Below are 24,092 nucleotides of genomic sequence, written 5' to 3' on the forward strand. Positions count from 1 at the left end.
ACTTGGAGTCATTAAGCAGAACACCCATCATAGCTAGGGAGGGCCATGCACTGGGTGATCAGCACGGTAGAAGCCACCTTTGGCTGCTCAAAACTACTGGAGCCAGTGGAGAAAGTGTAGCTATAGCTTTAGAGTTGGTAAAAGCTTTCTGGGATCCCACGGATCCGTCACCAGACTGCAAAGCTGCGTGTGAGACAGAAAAAAGGGACAGCACATTAGAACGGTCTAAGACCAAACACAGACGTAGAAGGCTGAGAGTCCAATTTAAGCCCTTTCAGGGCATCAGCATGAAAGGACAAACAGATCTAAAAAGTCTGCAGATGGTGAAATCCTCACCCAAATCCGGACACTCCGAAGTATCGCGCTGACAAGTCCCTGTAAGGGTAGCAGCAGCAGCATCCAAAAGTGAGACAGTGTCAGGAGACAGGATTGGCATAAGATCTGTGTGACATCTAATGCACAGTGACCAGCCTGAAAGAAGGCGATGCACCCGCTGGCTGCATCAAATGAGCCTAGTCCAAAAAACACGATCTCCAAAAGAGCTGAAGCAAATCTGGAGAAAATGCACATCCTGCAGTGACTGCTGAGTTCAGATGAGGTGCCCATGCTGTACCAAAAGAATCCCCAGACTCAGAGCACAGGCGTTTGGTGCCAGTGCCCAGAATGGCTAGTGGGCAAGACTTTTAGCCAAAAAAAGACACAGGCTGGCTGCTCAGCCCCGGAGAACCAAGAGGAGGTGAAGCCCAAAACTCCTGCCCCCTCGTCAGTGCACTGTGGCACATGATACATGGTCACTGATCCAGCACCAATCCGGCACAAAGCACACATTCAACAGATTAGGGGCTGAGGAGTCCATCCCAAACAATTTTTAATCAAATCAAGGGGTTTAGAGGCAGAAATAAAACTTTGAAAAAAAGATCGATAAAATCCAAGATGGCCACCACCAGTGAATTCACACAAAAAACAGCATATATAAAGAAAATCTAAAAATAAAAAATAACGATTTGGAGTTTGGGGAGGTGGAAGACCTGTACCCTACCCTCAGAAACTCTGAAAAAATGAGCTTTACAGAGTTCCGCAGACCATCTCAGAAGATCCCATAGGAAATAATGGAGGTATACTTACAATCTGTGAAGTGCCTGCCTGCTAGCTCTGTTACACTGCAGCTGAATGGAGGAAACTGATTTTCTGCCTCGGAAACTGCTCCAAATGACCAAAGTTGAAGATCTTCAGAATACCAGTCAGACACTGACTGTAACGTCCACCCCCACCGAAACTCTCCACGTGTCTGGAGGCAGGAAACCCAGCCTTCACTAGAGGGAATTTTACTCAGGACACATACAGTCTACACTTAAACCTCTGACAGGATCAGAGGGCAAGCAAACTCCCAGGGGAATGGACCCAAGTCTGGGTCTGCTATCAGGCAGTCCTAGAACTGTCTGCCACAGAGTTCATGAGGTCATCCAGACCTTTGCCAAATAATAACTACCCCTTAAAAGAGAGCCTCACAAGAGTAGGTGTAGTGGAGGATGCACCAGCCCATTGTCCGAGCCAGAGCAGTCTGTGAGCAGACATCAAATATGCCGATGCCTGAACCAGGACTCGCATAAGGACATACAGAGCATCAGGAACATAATCTACACCAGACAAGAGAAGAAGTGGCGGCTCCACACCATCATTCTCTAAGGTGTTCAGCTGGAACAAACAAGCATGTGTCACAAGAATGCCACCGAGACAGCCTGGACTCCCAGAGCCACTGCTTCAACGTCTAGGGAGAACCACAACCACACGGCAGTCCTGCATGTCTGTGAGTACCACTATCTTCGCTGGGAAAAAAGGTGCACTCGGTCACCTGCACAACAGAAGAGACCACTGAAGGTGCTATAGGATACATTCATGGCATTTGCTACTTTTGAAAAGCCCCTTCCAGAGGAGCCCATGCTCTGAGATCAGCCTGTCATTATCAGGATGCCAAAACAATGCTGAAGAATAAGCTCTCACTTTACACATGAGAGAGGAGGTGGCAGAAGTAGTTGGATGCGGATTCAAATTGAGCTTATGCAGAGATGCTGAAAAGAGATTCAGCAAGGCAGCAGACCATTCAGCAATGTAGAACCATGGGACTGTCCTTAGGGTCAAAAGCTAGAGAAGGATACGCAAATCTGGCATGCTGATTCAGGTTCTCAGCCATGAGAAAGGCATCCCTAGGAAACAAGGTGTCAGCAAACTGATCACCAACATTAGTATCACAAAGAGCAGGGTCAGCTAAGAGGACTCGCTCAGGGAGAGAGATGTCCAAGGCGCAGTTGGACTGCGCAGAAGCAGCACGGCTGTTTTGACAGGCAGATTTCATAAATCTGAAAGGGCTTCCTGACCATGGAGTGGGGAGTTACCCTCAGATGACTTAAACCAGCTGGGCGTCATTTTGCGTGGAAATATTAACATAGCTGGGCCCTGAAAACAAAGAAGGCCACACAAATAGGCTAGCTGCCCTTTTTGGCATCTGCTTAGGCAGGGGAGAGGCTAGGCTTTGCACTCCCACCTCTACCAGCTGCGTCAAAAGGCACAAAGATGCTCCTGAAGCACAAAGTTTGCGCAATCCTGGCATAAATTTAGAGAAGATCAGCCCAATGATCCCATCCCAACAAGATTTTAGGCACACAGTGCAGTTTTGAAAGTGCATGAAGCTTTTGAAAAAAGATTGATAAAACTCCAAGATAGCCACCATTAAGAAAGTCACGCCAAAATCATGATTTTTTTTTTCACATATATATAAAGTACAAAAATGGCGATTATAGGATTTTTCAGGTGGGGGAACACAGGAGAGCATACAGAAACCTCCCAAACAGTGACATTCAGAACACCCCACCACCGCCATTCACCTCACAGGCTGTGACAGCCTTACTCACTGTGACCTGTGCTGGAAATGTGCTGCAGCCTGCCTTAGTCAAAAAATGATGGGCCTTGGGTGTTGCATATGCTGGGTACGCCACTGGGTGGTGCTTGATCTCCCAGTAAAGTAAAGGAGAGTCACAGAAAAAAAAAATTTAGAGTAGATTCCTTCTGCATATGGCACACAGCCATTGGGAGATAACCCACATACCTATTGCACTGGAACAGCATTTATTTTAAATATTTTTGCTAAAATTAAAAATATTTCTGCAATCCCTAAAATTTAAGTTAACATTTTAGGGTCCAGCAATAGAGAAAACAAAAATGTCTTCTACTGTGATAAGAACATAGAGCCATACTAGGTCAAACCACAGTGTTATGCAAACACTAGACAATAGACTGGTTTAAAATGGCTTGCTGCAGTTTTATAGACAATGTAAACAGGACTTTCCTTCTTCATACAATCAGTTTTTCACACATTGTGTTTTGTTCTTTCAGGTGTGGTATTGCCTTGGATGCCTGGATGTTTCCACTGAAAGATGAAATATTTTCCAGTGTGCACCAGCCTCTTCTCTTCATTAATTCAGAAACATTCCAGTCAGTGGATAGTATTTTAAAAATAAAAAAACTCGACTCCAAAGTCATGGAAAGAAAAATGATCACTATCAAGCAAGTATTAACAGTTCTGTCACTGTGAAATACAGAGTAACTTATTGTAACAGTACATTTAATTTTGAGTTACATTGCTGGAAGTTGCATCATTTTAACATTGATTGCCATCTCCCCAGCATCTATGATCAGTTACCTTGATTTTTTCGTACTCTCAGATAACAGTACACTATTTGAGTATTGAGATTTGATATGTCACTTAATTAAAAGTAGACACAACAAATAAAAAAACAAAGTTGTTTACTTGTAACAGGTGTTCTCCATCATAGAGTATGGCACAGTGGTTACAGCTAAAGCCTCAGCATCCTGAGGTTGTGGGTTCAAACTCATGTTGCTCCTTGTGACCCTAGGCAAATCACTTAATCCCCCATTGCCCCAGGTACATTAAATAGATTGTGAGCCCGCCAGGACAGACAGGGAAAAATGCTCGAGTAGCCGAATAAATTCAGGTAAACCGTTCTGAGCTCTCCCGGGAGAATGGTATAGAAAATTTAATAAATAAAATAATAGGATAAATCAGACATGCAATGGGGCCTTCTGATGGCACAAATATGGATTGCTCCTAGATTTCAAAACAATTGTAGTATTTTCTTAAAATTTTCCTACAGGTTCAGACTGAAGGTCCATCTTTTTTTTATGTCATGAAATCAGGGACCATGGCCTTCATGAGGATGAAGCTCCCTCATAATTACTGCTTCATGCTCTCCCTCCACTTAACCACCACACAGAGGAGGGACAGGGGAGATATGATACAGAGAAGGGAAAATGGTAAAACTTAGAGGGCATAAATTGATGTGAGGTCTTAAGAGTAATGTTAGGAAATTCTTTTTCATGGAGAGGGTGGTTGATGTCTGGAATGGCCTCCCAAGAGAGGTAGTGAATGGTGATGGAATTCAAAAAAGTGTGGGATGAACCCAGAAGATCTTTTTTGCTGACTGTCTCCTTGGCCACTGTATGTCTGTCTGTCTTTTATTGCTGTCTCAAATTTTCAAGTTTCAAGTTTATTCATGTTTTTGATTAAACGCTTATCTAGAGGTACTAAGCATTGTACAAAGATTTTAAAAAATAACAAGGACATTACATTTAAAAAAAAATTAAACATACATAATTCTTAATAAGACATACTTGGGTGACTACTTTATTAGCCATGAGAAACAATAGGAAAGAGGGAAAGAACTACAATTTTTTTTTTTTTTTTAGAAAAAAGGTACATAGATGGAAAACACATAAGGGATGGGATTGGAGAATTGCTGGCATAGATATATATATATATCAGTGTTGAAAACTGTTAAAAGCAGTGCATTAACAATTAAAGGCATCTTTAAAAAGAAAGCACTTTAAACTGCTGTCTGTTTCCTTAGCCACTGTATGTTTGTCTCTCTTTCCTTGTCTGCTGTCTGTTTTTTTTTTTTCTTTCAATCTCTCTCCCTGTCCTTCTGTTTGTGTCTTTCACTGCCACCTTTTCTGTCAGTCTGTCAATGTCCCGTCTGTTTGGCTCCTTGTCCTTCTGTGTCTTTCACTGCCACTTTTTCTGTCAGTCCCGTCTGTTTGGCCCCTGTCCATGTGTGTGGAGATGTCAGGGGGATGTCGATGGAGGTCCGTGATGTCGGGGGAATATTGAGGATGTAAATTATCTTAGGGGGGATATAAATTATTGCGCGCCTTCTCCCACCTACCTTTTTTTTTTTTTTTTTAATCAAGCAGCAAACGGCACAAAATAACCGCTGCTGGGAGAAGTAAACCGCCACTCATAGAAAATGGAACGTGCGCGCCTCACGCGTCATAAGCGCCGCACACACTTTACCAACTTTCTGCTACCCTGTATAATTTCTCTGCTGGCCATGGAGTGACGGGCGCACGGAGCCACAAACATTGAAGTGTGCATGTGCGCTAAGGGCATTATTATCTATATATATAAAATCGGAGGTATGTATGTGTGTATGTGTGTGTGTATGTGCCGCGATCACGCAAAAACGGCTTGACCGATTTGAACGAAACTTGGTATGCAGATCCCTCACTACCTGGGATGATATGTTCTGGGGGTCTCGCGGCCCACCTGCACACGTGGGCGGAGCTACAAACAGAAAATCTGATTTCACCCATTCATGTCAATGGAAAAAATGTAAAAAGCTGCCATTCTCACAGTAATTCCAACTATAAAACACTTTCTATGACACTATAACCACTAGGGACATCGTTTCTATTCTACCACGGACACCATACAAATAGAGTTTGTATGTTCTAACTGTGTTTGTAACTGTTTCCTTCATGCACCCCGGTTCATAATGTTATTACATTACATGAGTACTCACATATCCTGACCTATGAACACAGGTTCCATTCTGAACCGGGAACAAACTGCATGGAGTTTCTTTTCAACCTGAGTTTCCACATATTGAGTTGTTTAAATCAATACTGAAACTTTTGGATGCCACTTATTCCAACAGATCTTCCTTTTCAGTTTAAGAGATTGCTAATTCCAGTGAGACTTGCATTCATTCACCACTATAAAGTATCTTTATTTGAATCCATTTACAGTGTTATTGCTATAATTAAATACCCGTGCAACAGCTAGTTATTGATAAATGTTTCCACTATTTTGCCTGGCACTGAAGTCAGTTAAATGGTCATTAAAAAAGATTAGCGCATGAGCCCTTACTGTTACTGATTTTGAAGGTGGTAAGAACTCATGCATTAATTAGCATGTAGCAATGCAACTGCACCGATTACCACAGAAATGCCCATTCTGAGGTAAAAAGAAAGTTAATTTTTTAGCACATAGTATGTGTGGGTGCTAACACAGAATTTACTGCAGGATGCCTGAGTGTGGCCTGTGGTAAACTCCCTTTAACTGCAATAACCACATGCTAGTGCTTATCACAGGTTGGCAAAAGGATTAATTCTTCGAGGGCCCCTAGGCACACAAGTACACTGGGCCCCCTAGACCTGCCCCGCCCCCATTCATTTACCTGTTTTCTTCTTTACTTCTTTATTTCCACTTGTATTTCTTTTTTTCTTTTATTATAAAATTCAAAACAAACAACAAATATTACCATACCAGTGCCAGTGTAGTTTTAGTTCTATGCAAGCCCCAAACATCTCCGAACAAATCTCCCCTTCCTTCCCTTCCCACCTATTTGCCCAGGACTTTAACTCTGAACCACTTCCATCCTCTATAATAAAATCCTAAGCGCACATGTGCACTTACAACGCCATGATCCCTGCCTCTGAGATTTGTGCCTCCGTAGCTGTGTTCCATTTGCAGCGCGTGTGGCTGTTTGCACCGCACGCAGCGGTTGGAAGATGGCCTCAATAAAAAAACAAACGCTGCCCACGGAGACGAACAGGAAGCGAAGGACCACCGCACACAGTCGCACAATCAACTAACTCATTATCCCTCCCTCCTCCTCTTCACCCTGGTGTCCTGGACTCCCTCTTCTCCCTCACCCGTCCCCATCCGTTTCAGGGGAGGGAATCTAGCACCCTGGAGCAGGAGGACAGGGAGAGAGTGTGAGCGTTAGAGATAGCTCCACATAAGGCGGTGCTGAAGGTACCCCGTCAACAGAAAAAGGTGGAGAGGGCCTGATAATCCGGTTGATAGGGAGTGACCGCTGGAATTTGGAACGCTGCTGGACAGGGAGGAAGGTAAAAGGAAGGGATAATGGCTACTGTTTGACAGGGGGTGCAGGGAAGGGATGCTATTGAACAGGTGGGAGGTAAAACCAATGGAGAAGGGGTGCTGCTAGACAGGGGGGAGGTAAAAGTAAGGGAAAAGGCCTACTGCTAGACAGTGAGAGCAGAGAAGGGGGGAGTTGTTGCTGGACGGAGGGAGAAAAAAGTAAGGAAGAAGGGCTGCTAGCACCCGTTAATGTAACAGGCTAAATAACTAGTATGTATATAAAAGTGTTCAAATGCATTGTAAAACAATAATACTATCCGAAACATAAGTATATATATATATATTTTTTTTTGTTGTTGTTCAAATCTGTTTATTGGAATTATAGAGCAATGAATAACAATATAAAAAGAGAAAACAATACTTATACATACATGTTTAACTCTGCATCAGCAATGAACAATACAGCAAAGCCAATATGAAGTATCAACTAGAGCGAGGCAGTTTTCTAAGCTCTAAGTTTTCTAAGTATACATAGCTTCAGGTAGAGGGTATGAAGTGCTGTACCATTACCATATTTATGATTCAAGTGAAACAGCATAAGATGCCTACATCAACAGTGATATATCAGTTGCCATCAAATATCGGGTAATCTTAAAGTATAAGTCAGCTTTGTACCGTATTAATGTCAAAAGAAAACACACATGGAATTAGCAGTTACAATAATTTCTTACAGGTTCCCATAGCTTATTAAATTTCCTAGTGGACTTCAGCTTTTCTGCAAATACCCTTTCATATTTAAAAGATATGCATACCGAATTCCACCACATGTTTGAGTTGACCTTAGTGAGGTCTTTCCATGATGATAGTACATTTTTAATCGCTAAGCATAAAATCAAAGATCTTTACTACACCAGAAATACCATTTTTTCCATAACGGCCCCTTCCCTTTAGAACGCAATGCCACCATATATCCGCTGTGAAAATTATTTAAACAAATATAAAACCAATCTTAAAACATTTTTATTTAACAAAGCATATCAAATTTGTAGCTATGCATCATAATCATGGAAAAACCAACACACACAAAAAAAACCCCAATTAAACAAATAAATAAACAACAAAGAACTGCTTTTAAGAAGCAACTTCCCTTCTGTTTTATCATCCCCATCCTCCCTTCCTTTTATTTCTTATTTTTAAAATGTAATTAAAACTTTCCTTCCCCCTAGCTTTCCTCAAATCACGCATTGTTTTGTCTTCACTACCCTTTTTTTAATATACTTTCTATTAAGATCTTTTTAAGATATTTTAAATTTTTAATATTGTAAACCAACCAGATACTTGTGATGGTCGGTATATCAAACTAAGAATAAACTTGGAAACTTGGTAAACTAGAATACGGAGCAGCTTAGCTTTGTGGTCATCCATTGGTGATGATGATTCAGTCTCATACTCCCCCGTGATTAGGATTTTCAAGTTCAGTTTATTTTTGATGTCTAGTATAGTGCATATCATTTTCTATACTGATGTCCAGTATGTTTGCAGTAGATCACAATCATAAAGCATATGTGACAATGAGCCTGGAGCTTGATTGCAGGACCAACATTTATCAGATTGATCCGCATTTAGTTTGGCTAACTTATGTGGGGTCCAGTGGGCAAGGTGCAAAACAAAGTAAGTCTACATTAATAACCAAGTTTGCAACTCCTTTCAACTGCCTCACTCTGTCATCCAACTGTAACCCATATTTATGTATAAACAACCAAATCTGTAACTCCTCTAGTATGTTCCACTCCACGTTAATTTACAACAAAACAACAAGGCAAGCGGTTAAAACCCCTAGAGATCTTGAGCTGCTTTACTACATGAAAAGGAGATGCACTGGAGCCAACACAAAGTAGAAACAGGAAAAAGAAAAGGGCAAAAACTTTGCACCGATCCAAACCATACACACCTATAATGTACAAGTGTGTCATTTTTTTTTTTCCAAGGGAAAAAGCAAAACCCCAGCACAGTGGCGTACCTAGCATATGTGACACCCCCCGATCTGTATGAAAAACATGATTTTTAGTAACAATCCACGTCGCACAAGAGTGTACCTAGGAAAAGGCAGCATCTTAAATACTGCAATGAGCAGTACAACATCAATACACCCATTGTAAAACTAAACAAGCCAGACTAGTACAGATCAATCCTGCACTGTCAATCCTAACAGAAAACCATGTCTTTCGAACACACAGAACACACCTTCACCTAGTATGGAATATGTAATCACAAACTAACCCCTCCCCTTTTACAAAACTGTAGTGCAGTTTTTAACCACAGTATTAAGTTCAAGTTCAAGTTCAATTTTATTTGATGTATCGCCTATAACAATTTCTAAGTGATGTACAGTAAAATATCATAAATGATAACAAATAGTGTTAAAAACAAAACTTCTTAACAAATTTTTGAAAGGCAAAAATTTATAACATACAATGTTAGAACTTTAAGGAGTTACATCACAAACTTGATACGTTAGGGAAAAAAGGGAAAAAGTTACAATATTCTCAGTCTAAGATGGAAAAAACATTAAAGTTACACACATAAGGAAGGGGCAAAAATAAAATTAAGAGATTAAAAGATGAGCTTGAAAAACAAGGAATATATAAACCGAGTATAAAATTAAATAGTAAAAGCATCTTTAAATAAAAAAGTTTTCAAAGATTTTTTAAAAGAATTGAGGTCTTTATCTTTTCTTATGTAGAAGGGCAGGGAATTCCAAGTGTGAGGTCCTAAAACAGAGAACATTTCGTTTCTTCTTGTGCCTACTGTTTTTAAAGAAGGGACCGATAATAGATCTTGAGAAATAGATCGAAGGGAACGAGAAGCATGGTAAGGAATAATCATTTTGGAAATAAATTGTGGTTCCTTAGATGCCATAATTTTAAAGATTAGTAGTGCTATTTTAAAAGTGATTCGATGATTAATGGGTAACCAATGGGATTTTATCAGTAAAGGGGTTACATGGTCGTATTTTTTTGCTTTATGGATTAGTTTTATTGCGGTGTTTTGGATAATTTGGAGCCTCTTTTTATCCTTTTGTGGTATATTGAAGAGTAGAGAGTTGCAATAGTCTAGTTTTGATATTATCATAGAATGGATAAGTATATTAATAGATTTGGGTTCTAAAAAAGAGGAAATAGAGCGTATAAGTCGGAGTTTATAGAAACAAGATTTGACAATTTGATTGATGTGGTTATGGAAGTTTAAGTCAGAGTCAATAGTTACACCCAAAATTTTTAATGATGTTACTGATGCAATTGGAGAATTATCAAGTAAAAATGAGGATATTGGAACGATGTCTTTTCTCCAGGTAAAAATCATTGATTGTGTTTTCTGTATGTTCAGAGAAAGCTTATTGGAGCTAAGCCAGATTTTGATTTTTTCTAGTTTAGTGTTTATTTCAGTAAATTCATCGTCCTTTTCTGGGTCAAATGGGTGAAGGAGTAGGATATCATCTGCATATGAGAATGGAGTGAAACCTAAAGATTGGCAGATGGTGAATAATGGGGAGAGAAAGATATTAAATAGGAGAGGTGATAGAATAGAACCTTGGGGTATTCCAAAAGATGTAGTATAAGGAGCAGAGTGAACGTTGTTAGTGACAACAGTAGATGAGCGGTCAGAGAGAAAAGATTTAAACCAGTTTAAGATTTGTCCACTAATACCAAAGGATTCCAGACGGAAAAGTAACAAGAGTGTGATCTATAGTGTCAAAGGCTGCAGAAAGATCCAAGGAGAATAAGGCAACCGATTTATGGTGATCAAGAAAATAATGAATATTATTGATAAGACCTAGCATTGAGTATTCAGTGTTATGGTGTTTCCTGAAACCGGTTTGGTTGGGATGTAAAGCATTGGAAGTTTCAATAAAATCTGATAGTTGTTCAAAGACCAATTTTTCAGTCACTTTTGCTAAGAACGGTAAGTTGGAAATTGGTCGATAATTAGCTACATCACTTCGATTGGCATTGAATTTTTTCAGAATTGGAGTGACTATTGCTTTTTTCCAGTCAGTAGGAACAGTTGCTGTTAAAAGACTATTCTTGATAAGTGAGTGGATAAAAGAACCAAAGCAGGAAAAAAATTTATTCAAATAGAAAGGCGGGATAAGTTCAAAACGAGAGTTTTTTAATTTAATTCGCTGAAAAATGCATTCTATTTCCTTAAGTGATGGAAGATTAAAATTGGAACATTTAGATGTTGGTACAACAGATGAATCTGAAGAGTGAGAAAATTCTTCAGATATTTGAAGAGAAAAGGTTTTTCGTAATTTCTCAATTTTATCACAAAAGTAATTGGCCAAATCTTGTGCTTTGGGAGTAGATTCAAATGAGCTATTATTGATTTTTGATTCTGGCGTAATAGATTTAAGAATTGAAAATAGTTCAGAGCTGTTTTTAGCTTTATAGATTTTGTTAGAATAGTAAGTTTTTTTTGTTTGATTAATTTTATTTTTGTAGAAATGTGCATGTTCTTTAAACCGTTGTAAATTAACAGGGGATTTTGATGCGCGCCATTTTCTTTCTAGAGATCGTAATTGAGTTTTGATTAATGATAATTCCTTTGAGTACCATGGATTGCGTATTTTACGGAAAGAGATAGTTTTGGAGGTTAAAGGAGCTGTTGCATTTAAACAAGATTCTAAAGAAGAGTTCCAGAAGGATAATTGATCGTCTATACAGTCAAAGTTAGGTATAAGAATCGAAGGGCTAAAGAAAGTAGAAATTTTAGAGATTTCCAATTTGGAATAATCTCTAAACGTACATTTTTTTAAGGACGCAGAGGGAGAGATTGTTTCTACAGGATGAGAATTGCAAGAATCGAATACAATTAAATAGTGATCAGACCATGGTACTGGTGTAATTTGGGATAGTGAATGAGTTATAGACTGAAGTTTGGTTGTGAGAATCATATCCAGAGTATGCTTCGACGAATGTGTAGATTCGTTAATAAGAGGTTCCAAATCTAATGTCTTAGCGAAATTAATCATTTCGGCTGAGTACGAATTGATCGGGTTGTCAAAATGAATGTTAAAGTCTCCTAGTATAATTGGGCAAATCGTATCCGAACAGAAATCAAATACAGCTCAGACGCTCATACAATTCTGAGCACTGGAGCTGTTACTATCACAGCCGGTACTAAAACACACTCTACGATTTTGTAAAAAGGAGGTAAAATAGAAATACGTAGACAAAGGTTAAACTGAACCACCAAGAAGCTGGACTCTGCATACAATGCAACACCACAGAAACAGTGACGCATGTCCCCTAAAGCAAAAAAATAAATAAATATAAATTTTTTTTTCTACCTTTGTCTTCTCTGGTTTCTGCTTTCCTCATCTTCTTGTCACTCTCTTCCTTTCATCCACTGTCTGCCTTCTCTCTGCCCCTTCTATATGGCATCTTCTCTCCTTCTATGCCCCTTCCAGAAACTGTATGCCTCCCCCTTCCATCTCTCTTTTCACCCCCATTGGTCTGGCATCCATCTTCTTCCATTCCCTCCTCCAATGGTCTGGCATCTCTCTCATCTCCTCTTCTTCCCTTCCCTCTCCCACACCCCCATGGTCTAGCATTTTACTCTCTGCTCTCCACTTCCATCAGCATCTGTCCCCTTTCTTTCCCTCCAACCCAATTCCATCCAGTATCCTTTCCCCTTATGTCTCTCTCCCCTTTCCCTGCACACCAATTCCATCAGCATCTGCCCCCTTTCTTTCCCTCCAACCCAATTCCATCCAGTATCCTTTCCCCTTATGTCTCTCTCCACCACCCTTCCATACCACCCTGCCCCCTTTCTTTCTCCCTCCCTCCAAACCAATGCTATGCAAGGTCCCGTGATGATGTCAGCTGCCGGTTCTGCTCCGGAAGAAGTAAGCAACGTCAGAGGGGGTGGACCAGCAGATGTGGGTAGTTGCTGCAAGGTCCCACGATGACTGCGGGTGCCGGTCCATCCCCCTCTGACGTCACTTATTTCTTTTGAGCAGAGCCAGCTGACACTGTCATCGCAGGACATTCCTGCACCTCAATGCAGGTGCCAGTCCACCCCCCCTCTGACATCACTTGTTCTGGAGCACAGCCAGCCGCGTTATCGATTGGGGGGGGGGCGGTATTGCCATTAAAAAAAATTGAAAAAGTGACAATTATGGGCCCTACTGGGCCTGCCCTTTAATCTGGCCCTGCCCCTTAGTATGGTCTTTATTAATGCATTTCCTGGGACATTTTAAAAGCCATTCTGAAGCCATGAAGTTATAACCCAAAATACCAAAGAACCCGCTTTTATTCATAAGCTACTAATCCCACACAATCCCCCTAGAGCCCTAAGATCCTCTTCTCAGCATCTCCCTTCATGTACCATCTTTAAAAATCATCAGTACGCGGCGGGCCTCTTCATTCGCTACAGCAGCGCCCATGGACTGGAACTCGTTACCACCCTATATCAGGGCCAAACAAAACTTAGATAAATTCAAAGGAAATCTTTTCCTTCCTTTTTAAAGACGCATATGAATGCTGAAACGATTCTGCTGATGCCTTGTTCCTATTCTGATCTCCTTTGCCTCCCTTCTGTTATTTACCTTTCATGTCCTCCTTTCTTTTAAATTGTAATTCTCCCTACTTCCCTTTTGTTTATTTGTTTGTCCAGTTCGTCCAATATATATTTAGAATGTTTAAATATTTTTCCCTATTTTATTGTAAAACGCTTAGAAATGATGATTAGCGTTATATCAAAATTTTAATAAACTTGGTACATGCAGGTATTAATAAAAAAAAAAGAAAAAATGTTCTCTCTATTGAATGCAAGAATATTGCCACTAGGTAGCCCTATTAACTCTCTATCTTCAACAGAGAACTCTAGCAGAGCTAGAACACCAAATCCTTCAGCACTTTCCTGTGTTGTCTTTTTTTTTTTTTAACAGAAGATGGCACAATAATGTACTATAAAAAGAACAGGGAGATCCTCTTTGTATACATGGAAATATCTAAGAAATAACTCATTAACATTTCAAAACTGAAATAAATAATAATATTAAATAATCCGCCTGTATCTTACAGTTCAGAGCGGCTCACAGTATATTTAAGAAACTGGGACATATCCAGGAATAATAAAAATATAACTCCCATTTTATCAAGCTGAGTTAGGGGTTTTTTTTATCACTGGCCGTGACAGTAAAAGTTCCGATGCTCATAGAATTCCTATGAGTGTCGGAGCTTTCACTGCCATGGTCTGCAATAAAAAAAACCCTAACATGGCTTGATAAAGAGGGGGGAGGGGTGTATATAAAACTGAAAAAACAATTTATCCTCTAACTACAAATTTGCGTAATATTAATGTGAAAAAAACCTAATTCCTTAAACAAATAAGTTTTGATATTCCTGCAAAACATCCGGTAAGACAAGAGGATTCAGTTACAACAATGATCTCATTACTTAGTTTAGCTGCCTGATAAGATAATTGTTCAAAAAGGTTTTAACCTTTTCATACCTCTAGGTGAAGGATAAAGGGCTAGATTCACAAAGCAAACCGATCGTGTACCGATTGGTTTGCGACCCCTTAGCGACCAAATTCCCTTACCTCTCTGCTGACCATCCTCCGATCTGTGCATGCAAATGAGGGGAGGGACATTCAAAAATAGGGAAGGCAGCGATTCACAACACAAAATTCTCGATCTGACTGGGCTGGCCGATCAACTCCTAAAGCGACTGTTGGGGACCATTCGCACACCTTTCTACTGACTCTCCTGCTCCATTGCCGCCTCTGCCCTGCTCTCTGCTGCCCCGATCTCGCTGCCTGTTTCAGGGGCTACAGAAGTCCTGGGGCAGGGGGAGAGCAGTGCCTGTTGGTTCCCTGAATTTGAAATTGCTCCTCTCGCCACCCAGACTGATCTCTGCTGCCTTCCCTGCAGTGCGAGCCCATGGGTTTAAAGCGGGGTTGCATGCCGCAGTGCAGCCCCACTTTAAACCCGCAGGCTCGCACTGCAGGGAAGGTGCAGAGAGCAGGTAGTATGAGGGAAGAGGCTGCTGCTGCCAGGGATAACAAACAGGAGGAGAGTCAGGCCCGGAAAAAAAACCCAAAACAGTAAAAAAAAAATCTGAACAGACACAAAACGCAAGCGCACCCAATCTGCAGGGAAAGCAGATGATCTGCGCATGCGCAGGGATCGCACACCAGCGATCCGGGCAGGCAGATGGGGGCGTTCCTCCGATCACCCCTATCTGCATATTTTTGTTTAGTAAATTCGTCGGACTTGCCCGGATTGGGCTCAATCGGGCAGGTTAATGAATCTAGCCCAAAGTTTTTATTCAATTTCTTTAAAATATAATCTTCCCTTTTTAGAATGAGCTGATTAAGAAAGTAGATTGAAACTAACCCAAATAGAACTTTGTAAAGGAAACAATAAAATTTAAAAAGTATCCTTGCTTTGACAGATAGTCTATTATAAGGAAAGTTAATAAAATGCAAATTATAATGCTAATTGCTTTCCATCAAAATCAGATTTTTAAAAAAGATTTCATAAGAAACCAATTAAGACTTTTCAAAGATTCTATTCCTTTTATTTAGTATTTGTACATTTATTGTACTGTTAAATGATCAGAAATCATTGAGGTGATTTAGAAAAAAAGAAATGACGGCTAATTGGAAGATTATGCACAAAGGGAAGGGAGTGGCATAGCACAACTATAATTACTAAAGCTATTGTCTTAGCCACTTCAGAGAAATTATACAGCTTAGACAAACAGGAGGCTACCTTTTGTTTGTGCTTCAATATAGTCCATAGTTGGTCTTCTACAATTTATATCTATGGGAATATACTTGTGCATTTTTCTAATTGTTCACTGCCGTGGGCCAGTTAGGACTGCATATTCAGTGTTAGCATCTGTCCATGTTTGGCGGCATCTAGACTTATCTGGGTATGGTCAATATTCAGTGTCCTGCTTGGATAGGTAACTGGCCATTTCCAGCTTTGTCAATCCAAGCTGTGCCGGATCATTTGGAGGGTCACAGCGCAGTCCAGCCGTTCCTGAGGAAGGGGGTGTGCACCCCTGAAACGGAGTCCCGTCGGACGAATCAAGATCTCTGCTGCCTGTTTTTTCCACGGAGAAGCTAAGTACTTCCTGTTGGCATTCTTTTGCTCTGCTGGATTTGGACGTTTGATTCTTTGGCTCCCTGGACAAGGGGCAGAGACAATTGCTGTTAATGGTAGAGTGTGTGTTTTTTTGATTAATTATCTTTTTTCACACCGAGCACTGTTGGGTGCACTTATTATAAAATTATACACGGAGTAAAGCCCGGGGATGTTTCACAGTTAACACTCTTCTGGGTGTAAGCCAAGTGACAACCTGTACTGCTGGGAGTTCCAGTGGGTGGCTGTGTGACTGAGGGCTTTCCCGTGTTCATCACATATAAATTTGTGGCAGTTGTGTTTCCGTCACTCTACCAGCTCCGCTCTTGTCTCTCCCCCTTGTTTGGTTCCAGTTCTTGGGGTTTGGGAGGTTTTTTCTTTTTGTGTTGGATAGGTAACTAGGTATAGTTAGGACTACTTTATATATCATTGAATAAATGATCTGCTCACCTTGACTCCATCCATGGACTGGCCCTGAACTAACCAGGTATCGCCACTGAATATTAGCACTGACTAATGTAATCTCATCTTTTTTCCTTCTTTGGTCCCAAGTTCACTCCTCAGAGGCAGTGGGATTGTAGCAAATAAGACAATAGACATATTTGCAGATGTCTCTCAGATTAAACAGTTTATATGACCTCTCCTTAGCATTTCATATTTGTCATGTGCCATATTAATCCACATCCTTAGGGCTCCTTTTACTAAGCTGCGCTAGTGGTTTTAGCACATGCTACAATGTCACGTGCACTAGACGCTAACACCTCCATTGAGCTGGTGTTAGTTTTTTCACATAGCGCAGGGGTTAGCACGCGTTAATCTGCAGTGCGTGCTAAAAATGCTACCCGCAGCTTAGTAAAAGGAGCCCTTAGTTACTATTGGCATCTGACATACTGGTCAAACTGGAACGAACAGAAAATGAAGATAAATTTCCCTGTCCCTGCAGGATCTCTCTATTAGAGAATGACACAGGGACAAATTTTCCCCCGTCCCTGCAGGAACTCATTTTCCCGTTCCGTCCCCGCGAGTTCTTTTCCTGTCCCTGCCCCATTCCTGCAAGCTCCATCCTCATCTGCACAAACCTCAAACACCTCGAAGCTTGTGCGGTTAAGGTAGAGCTTACAGGAATGGGGCAGGGATAGGGACAGCGACAAAACTCATGGGGATGGGACGGGGAAATTAGTTCCTGTGGGGATGGGGACAAATTTGTCCCCGTGTTATTCTCTACTCTCTATCACCCCATCCCATCTGTCCTCATCTGCACAAGCCTCAAACATTTTAAAATCATAAGTGTTTGAGACATGTGCGGTTAAGGAAGAGCTTGCAGGAATGAGACAGGAACAGTACTCACAGAGACGGAACTGGGATATTGGGATCCCATGGGGACAGGGGCAAATTTGTCCCCATGCCATTCTCTAATTGACAAATCATTTGTTTTATTATGTATGTAGTGTCTATAGCTAAGTTTACAGTCCAGTATTTTATTTGACCATGAGCCAAATGAAAATGTGGCATATTAAGTAGTGTTGTAATATAATATATTACTATATAACCCTTTTATGAGGGGGTGCTGAAAAGTTCTCATCCTAACTGAGAAGAGAATGATGTGGACATGGTTCAATCAATGATCTAAAACAATGACAAAACATAGAATTTTGCTTCTGCAAATTGGCACTTCATGAAATAAGATAACACTTTTCAGCTACAGTGGCAAAATAACTGTTCAGAATTTAGGAAGCTGATGGGTTGGGCTATACCTTTCAGCACTCCCTCATAACTACTTTCTGGTTTCTTGCAGGGGATCTGTCCATCAAAGTTTTCCAGACTTCACTTTCCTGACTGGTACATTTATTGGAAAGATATTCAAATTAAAGGGACAAATTGATCCTTACACAGCTATTGGCATTATCAATAAAGCAGCATTAGCCTTTCTTCAAAAACATTTAGGCAAGTAGTATTTTATTCTATCTTATAAAAATGGTGTCATTCTTGGGCTCTCTCATTATAGGGAACGTTATTGAGAGAGATCATAACATAACTTTAACATAACTTTATTCTTCTATACCGCTATAATCAGACGACTTCTAGGCGATTCACACTGAAGAGAGCTGGACAATCAGCGAATTACAAAATGCAAATAATAAAAGTACAACATATTACTCAAGAATAATAATAATAATAATTTTATTTCTTATATACCGCCAAAGCCATAGTAGTTTGAGGCGGTTTACAACGAAGAAGGGCTGGACAATCAGCGAAATTGGTACAATGGTACAAACAGAGAAAATAGGTGGCAGAGAAAAATGGTACAAACAGAGAAAAATAGAACAATCAGCAAACGGTGGTACAATCGGCGAAGAATGGTACAGGAAAGAAGGTCAAGACGATCTGCGTAAAGAACATGGTGAGATAGAAGGGGCCAGGGAATGGCATAGGGGGTTAGGGTGTGATTCGGGTGAAAAGATTAGTTTTTAGTAATTTCCTGAAGTTTAAGTAGGATGAAGTGCGTGAGATGATGTGGGCCAGCCAGTCATTGAGCTGACCTGCTTGGAAGGCAAGAGTTCTATTTAGATATCTTTTGTAACGGCAGGCCTTTAGGGTAGGATAGCAACAGGTGGGTTCTATGTGTGAGTTTGGATGGGTGGTCTAGGCTGAAATAGATAGATAGAATAAGATATAATGTGCCTTCTGTTTAAGAGATAAATCTATCAAACAATAGTTTTAATTTCTTTCCGAAAGGCGCCATAGGTCAGCCTGGCTCCATTGATGTAGTTACCTAACCAAGACTGCTGTGTACTTGCTTGAAACATGAAAGTCCTATCCAAAAAGGACTTGTGTTTACAGCCAGTGATCCTTGGGTATGCAAATAAATTACAATATCTGGTTATCCTTGTAGGGCTATATAGCACGAAATGAGGTAAAAGATAGGTAGATCATGAGAATTTATTGTTCTAACGTACATAATTTTGGGGAGAAGAGGGCAATAAACTCCATTGACTTATTTAAAAACACTTTTTTGACTCGACAATTGATCAAGTTCTCTGTAACTGAACATAAGAAATAATACATATCACACAAAAGACAAGACATTAAAAAAATTACAGTTCTTATAATCTAGACTTTTGCAACATTTGTGAAAAAGCTGAAAGCATTCTACATAGAAAAATTAGAATGCTTTCAGCTTTTTCACAAATGTTGCAAAAGTCTACCTGTTCTTAAAATTCAGATAGGCATTCCAGCAATCAGGAGCTTTTCCTCTTCAGGGCAGCTCCACTTGGATCAGGAGCTTCCCCAACCCAGCCCGACTGCAGCAACTGCAAGGGAAGGAGTTGGTCGGGTGTGGGAGACCAGCTCCACCCCCAAAGGCCCTTGCGGCACTTCTTTTCAAAAATGATTTTCCTCTTCAGGGCACTCCACTTGGATCGGGAGCTGCCCCAACCCAGCCTGACTGCAGCAGCCGCAAGGGAAGGAGTTGGCCGGGTGTGGGAGACCAGCTCCACCCCAACGGCCCTTGCAACGCTGATCACACACACAATCACACAAAAACCCCAACCACCCGCCACCAACAACCTCCAAGAGAAAACACAACCTCTCCACCCTAAAGACCACCTATAATTGCACTCCCACCCAGGACTCGTTTGACCATATTTGTTCAATATTGGCATTTGTTTGATATCTCTTTTGCGGTTTGTCTTATACCTTAACCACCATGGACCCCTGAGGTAGGCGTGTTATCCGAAACACGGACCGTGTCAGGTCCCTTGGTTGGCTATAAGGTTGTATGTTACTGCATTTTTTATTAATAAACAACGTCTGCATCTTGTACATTATCTGCAATTTGTTTGTTGTTTTCCACAAATAGAATACACCACACTTACATGTGCCTACATAAACATCAGAGCTCTAGGCCCAAAGACAGAACACATAAAACACTGGATAGAAAACAAGAATCTTGACTGCCTCTTCCTCATAGAAACCTAGCTTACATCAGACTCAGATTCCAGGATACTGGAAGTCTGCCCTAAGGGATACAAAATAACAGTGGTCTGCAGGGAAAAAAAAAGGAGGCCATCTTAGTCAGAAACTCCTTAAACCTGAATATACTAGACAAAACATCCACCCCTTACATAGATCTACTAGCCTGCCAACTTTCATGCACCACACTAAAATGATCCATAACTTGCATGTTCTGCTACATAACACCAGGGAATTGGAATATAGCAAGATCTGAATTTGAAGATTTTCTATACCGAAACCACTAACGGCAACTTACAACCTAATCCTAGGAGACCTAAATCTCCATCTCGAAGACTAATCCTCCAAACAAGTAGAAAACCTACTGTCATTTCTCGAAGCCCTAACATACAAGATTTTAGACACACAAACCACACATGAGAAAGGTCACCAACTAGACATCGCAGCCTTCATGACCCAACAGCCCTTACTACCAGAGATTCAAATGGAAAGTGGTCTCGATCCCTCTGGTCAGACCACTACACATACTCCTTCAACATCAACTGGGCCAAAGACAAAACCAAACCAAAACCCCACAGATCAACCTACAACTCACGTAAATACATCGACCCCTCCAAATTCTGGCCTAAAACAGACGCAACAGTCCAAGAATGCAACCCCAAGGACTTCATCTTGCAATGGTGCAGGCTAAGCACAGCTACCCTAGACGAGCTAGCCCCAATACAAACAAAAACCAGAATTAGCGCCCGCCTTTGTGCGTAACTTTGCGGGCAACTCAAAGATTCATTTAATTTGTTCTTTTATCTTTATTTAGTACTTTCTTTTTTTTTTGTCTTAATTTCAAAATCTACTTTCAGTAAAATTCAACATAATTCTTGCATTCATTTTATTATAGTTTGGTCTCTGACCAATCATTTATCCATGGACCCCTTTTCATCCCAAATTCCTGTTCAATGGGGTCACAGACCTCCCCCAGTTGACTCCTTATCTACTTCTAATCCCAATAACTTAATTAAACTTACCCCTGTTAATTCTTTTCAAGTGTCTAATACATTTTTACCTAAAGGCACTATTTCAGCAACATCAAAGTCATTAAAAATAGGTTTAATCAATGTTAGATCACTTCGTTCCAAACATCACATTATTAAAGACCTCCTAACTAACCAATCACTCGATCTTCTTTGTATTGTAGAAACCTGGCTTAAAGAGGGTGATGAAGCTTATCTTTCTTATGCTGCTCCCCCTAACTACAACTTTTGTTATAATCATCATACAGGTAAAAAAGGTGGTGGCCTTGCAATCATTTACAAATCCAATTTATCCCCAGTAGTTGAAATCACTCAAGTCTTAGGTACCATTGAATATATTCAAATAAAACTTATTTCAAATCCAAACATTAAATTACTTTTATTATACAACCCACCACCAAACAATCTATCTACATTCACTCAGTTACTATCTATTGTCTCAAACTTTGTCACAACTTCTCCGTTTACCATACTTCTCGGAGATTTCAATCTCCACTTCGATGACAAATCTAACCCCTATACCTCCGAATTTCTTGTTCACACTAATTATCTTAACCTTATACCTTTAAAAATTGGCCCAACACATACTAAAGGACATACACTAGATATGATTTTTACCTCAGGAGAAATACTTGACAATTTTTCAGATCCCGAAATTTTCACAGTCCCATGGTCTGATCATAGTCTTATTCAAACAACAGTAGTTATTCATCCTCCTCAAGATCCTTTTAGGTCTCCCAAAGTCATTAAAGTAAGAGACCTCCTAAACATAGATAACTCGCTCATTGTTGCACCATTATTGGATTTGGATAATTTTAAATCTCTATCCATAAACGACCAACTACTCACTTGGAACAACACTTGTCAATCTCTTTTAGACAAAATAGCTCCTGTAACTACCCAAATAATCTCTCCTAAAAAACAAAAAAACCCTTGGTTTAACTCTTCTCTTGCCTTATTAAAACAACAGTTACGTTCGGCTGAACATAATTGGCGCGCTAAACCTACATTAAACAATGTAGAAATCTATAAAAAACACTCTCAATATTATCGCCAAATGATCAATAATACAAAAAAAATATATTATAGTAAAAAAATTTCTATGATTAAGAATTCATCACTTTTCAAAATGTTAAAACAATTAACTACTTTTAAACAAAAACCTGAACTTCCTACAGAGGACTCCCCTTCAGCCAACTGTTTAGCAAACTTTTTTTGCACAAAAATAACATCTATCAAAGCTAGTATAACTAACAATTCTTCTATTATTTCTGATGAAGATCAAATTAATTACACATCATTACAAGCTACATGTTCCAACTTTATCCTTCCCACATTAACTGAACTAAAACAGGATATATTTGAAATTAACCGTAAGTTGGCCAAAGTACATGAATGGTTGAATGCTAATCAACTTTCTTTAAGTATCAATAAATCCACATCTATGCTTTTCTCAGGGAAAGAAGGTGCACAACTCATTAATCCAATTATAATTGATAACAAACCCCTAAATCTCACTACCAATACTAAAATATTGGGTATCATTATAGATAACAATCTTACTTTTCGATTACACATCAGTGCATTGGTAAAAAATTGTTTCTATAGAATAAGAATGATTCGTTCGTTGGTTCCAATTCTCGATTCATTTTCTCTCAATACGTTAATTCACTCACTAGTTATTTCAAAATTAGACTACTGCAATTCCTTGTTAAAGGGGGCTTATCTCAAGGATATAAGGCGCCTCCAAATCATACAAAACACTGCTATAAAGGTAATTTCAGGTTCAAATAAATTCGATCATGTCACACCTCTGCTTCAAAACGCTCATTGGTTGCCTATTTCATACAGGATAACATATAAAATAGCTCTTCTAGTCTTTAAGACAATTAAAAATAATACTCCGGCATTTATACATAGGCTCCTGATTCCTTATAGTTCGTCAAGAGTTCTTAGATCTTCCTCACAAGCTACCCTTTATGTTCCCTCATTAAAAATCATTGGTACTCGCCGTGACCTGATCTTTTCAGTTACTGCCCCATCTATTTGGAACTCACTCCCTCTATATTTACGGCTTGAACAAGATTTGAAAAAATTTAAGAATAGTTTAAAATGTCTTCTTTTTAAAGAAGCCTTTCATTAAAAGTTTAATTTTCCAATTAATTCCGAATTTCTTCTTCCTTCATTAAATTCAGATTATTTTCCCCTTCTCTTTAGATTTTCTTGTTCTCAAAAATTATTATTTTTTTTTTCTCTCCTTCTCTTCATACCTTCCCTATGTACTAACCCTACCTGCTTACTTTTTTTTTTTTTTTTTTTAATTGTATTTTTTTCTTCCCCCTTTCCTACTGTTTCATGTGGATTGTTTACCCCAGTTTGTTTTTAATTTAAAGTAGTTAATTTTAATTACAATGTATTTGTGATTTTAGAAATTTAATTTTATTTCTTTGTAAAACGCTTTGTATTCTGAAAAGCGTTTAATCAAATATAATAAACTTGAAACTTGATAAACTTGTTTTCCTCCTAGCCCATCTTTGCAACTTTCTCAGCAAAACGGAGCTTGAGCCAAGAGGCTTGTCTCCTGTTTCCTGCCTTCCCTGCCAAGCACAAATAGCTGACTGGAAGTATTCTCCGACGTCAGCGCTGACGTCGTAGGGCAGGCTTTGCTTAAGCCCTCCCTCTGACGTCAGCGCTGACATCGGGGAACACTTCCGATCAGCTATATGTGAGTATGTGAGCGGCAGGGCAGGTAGGA

General features: G+C 39.8%; 1 protein-coding gene across 3 annotated transcripts in view; it reads left to right on the forward strand.

The window, feature by feature from the left end:
* PLA2G7 (phospholipase A2 group VII) overlaps positions 1-24,092 on the forward strand; it is an 88,240-nt gene that overhangs the window by 62,273 nt on the left and 1,875 nt on the right. For 2 of the 3 annotated variants that reach the window (XM_033938892.1, XM_033938891.1), the window contains 2 exons: positions 3,391-3,561; positions 18,133-18,281. In XM_033938892.1, coding sequence (XP_033794783.1) covers positions 3,391-3,561; positions 18,133-18,281 — 320 coding nt within the window. The remainder of the gene's footprint in view (positions 1-3,390; positions 3,562-18,132; positions 18,282-24,092) is intronic. The other variant, XM_033938893.1, reaches the window with a different exon arrangement.

The sequence above is a fragment of the Geotrypetes seraphini genome, chromosome 3 (genome assembly GCF_902459505.1).
Source record: "Geotrypetes seraphini chromosome 3, aGeoSer1.1, whole genome shotgun sequence".
Classification (NCBI taxonomy): Eukaryota; Metazoa; Chordata; class Amphibia; order Gymnophiona; family Dermophiidae; genus Geotrypetes; species Geotrypetes seraphini.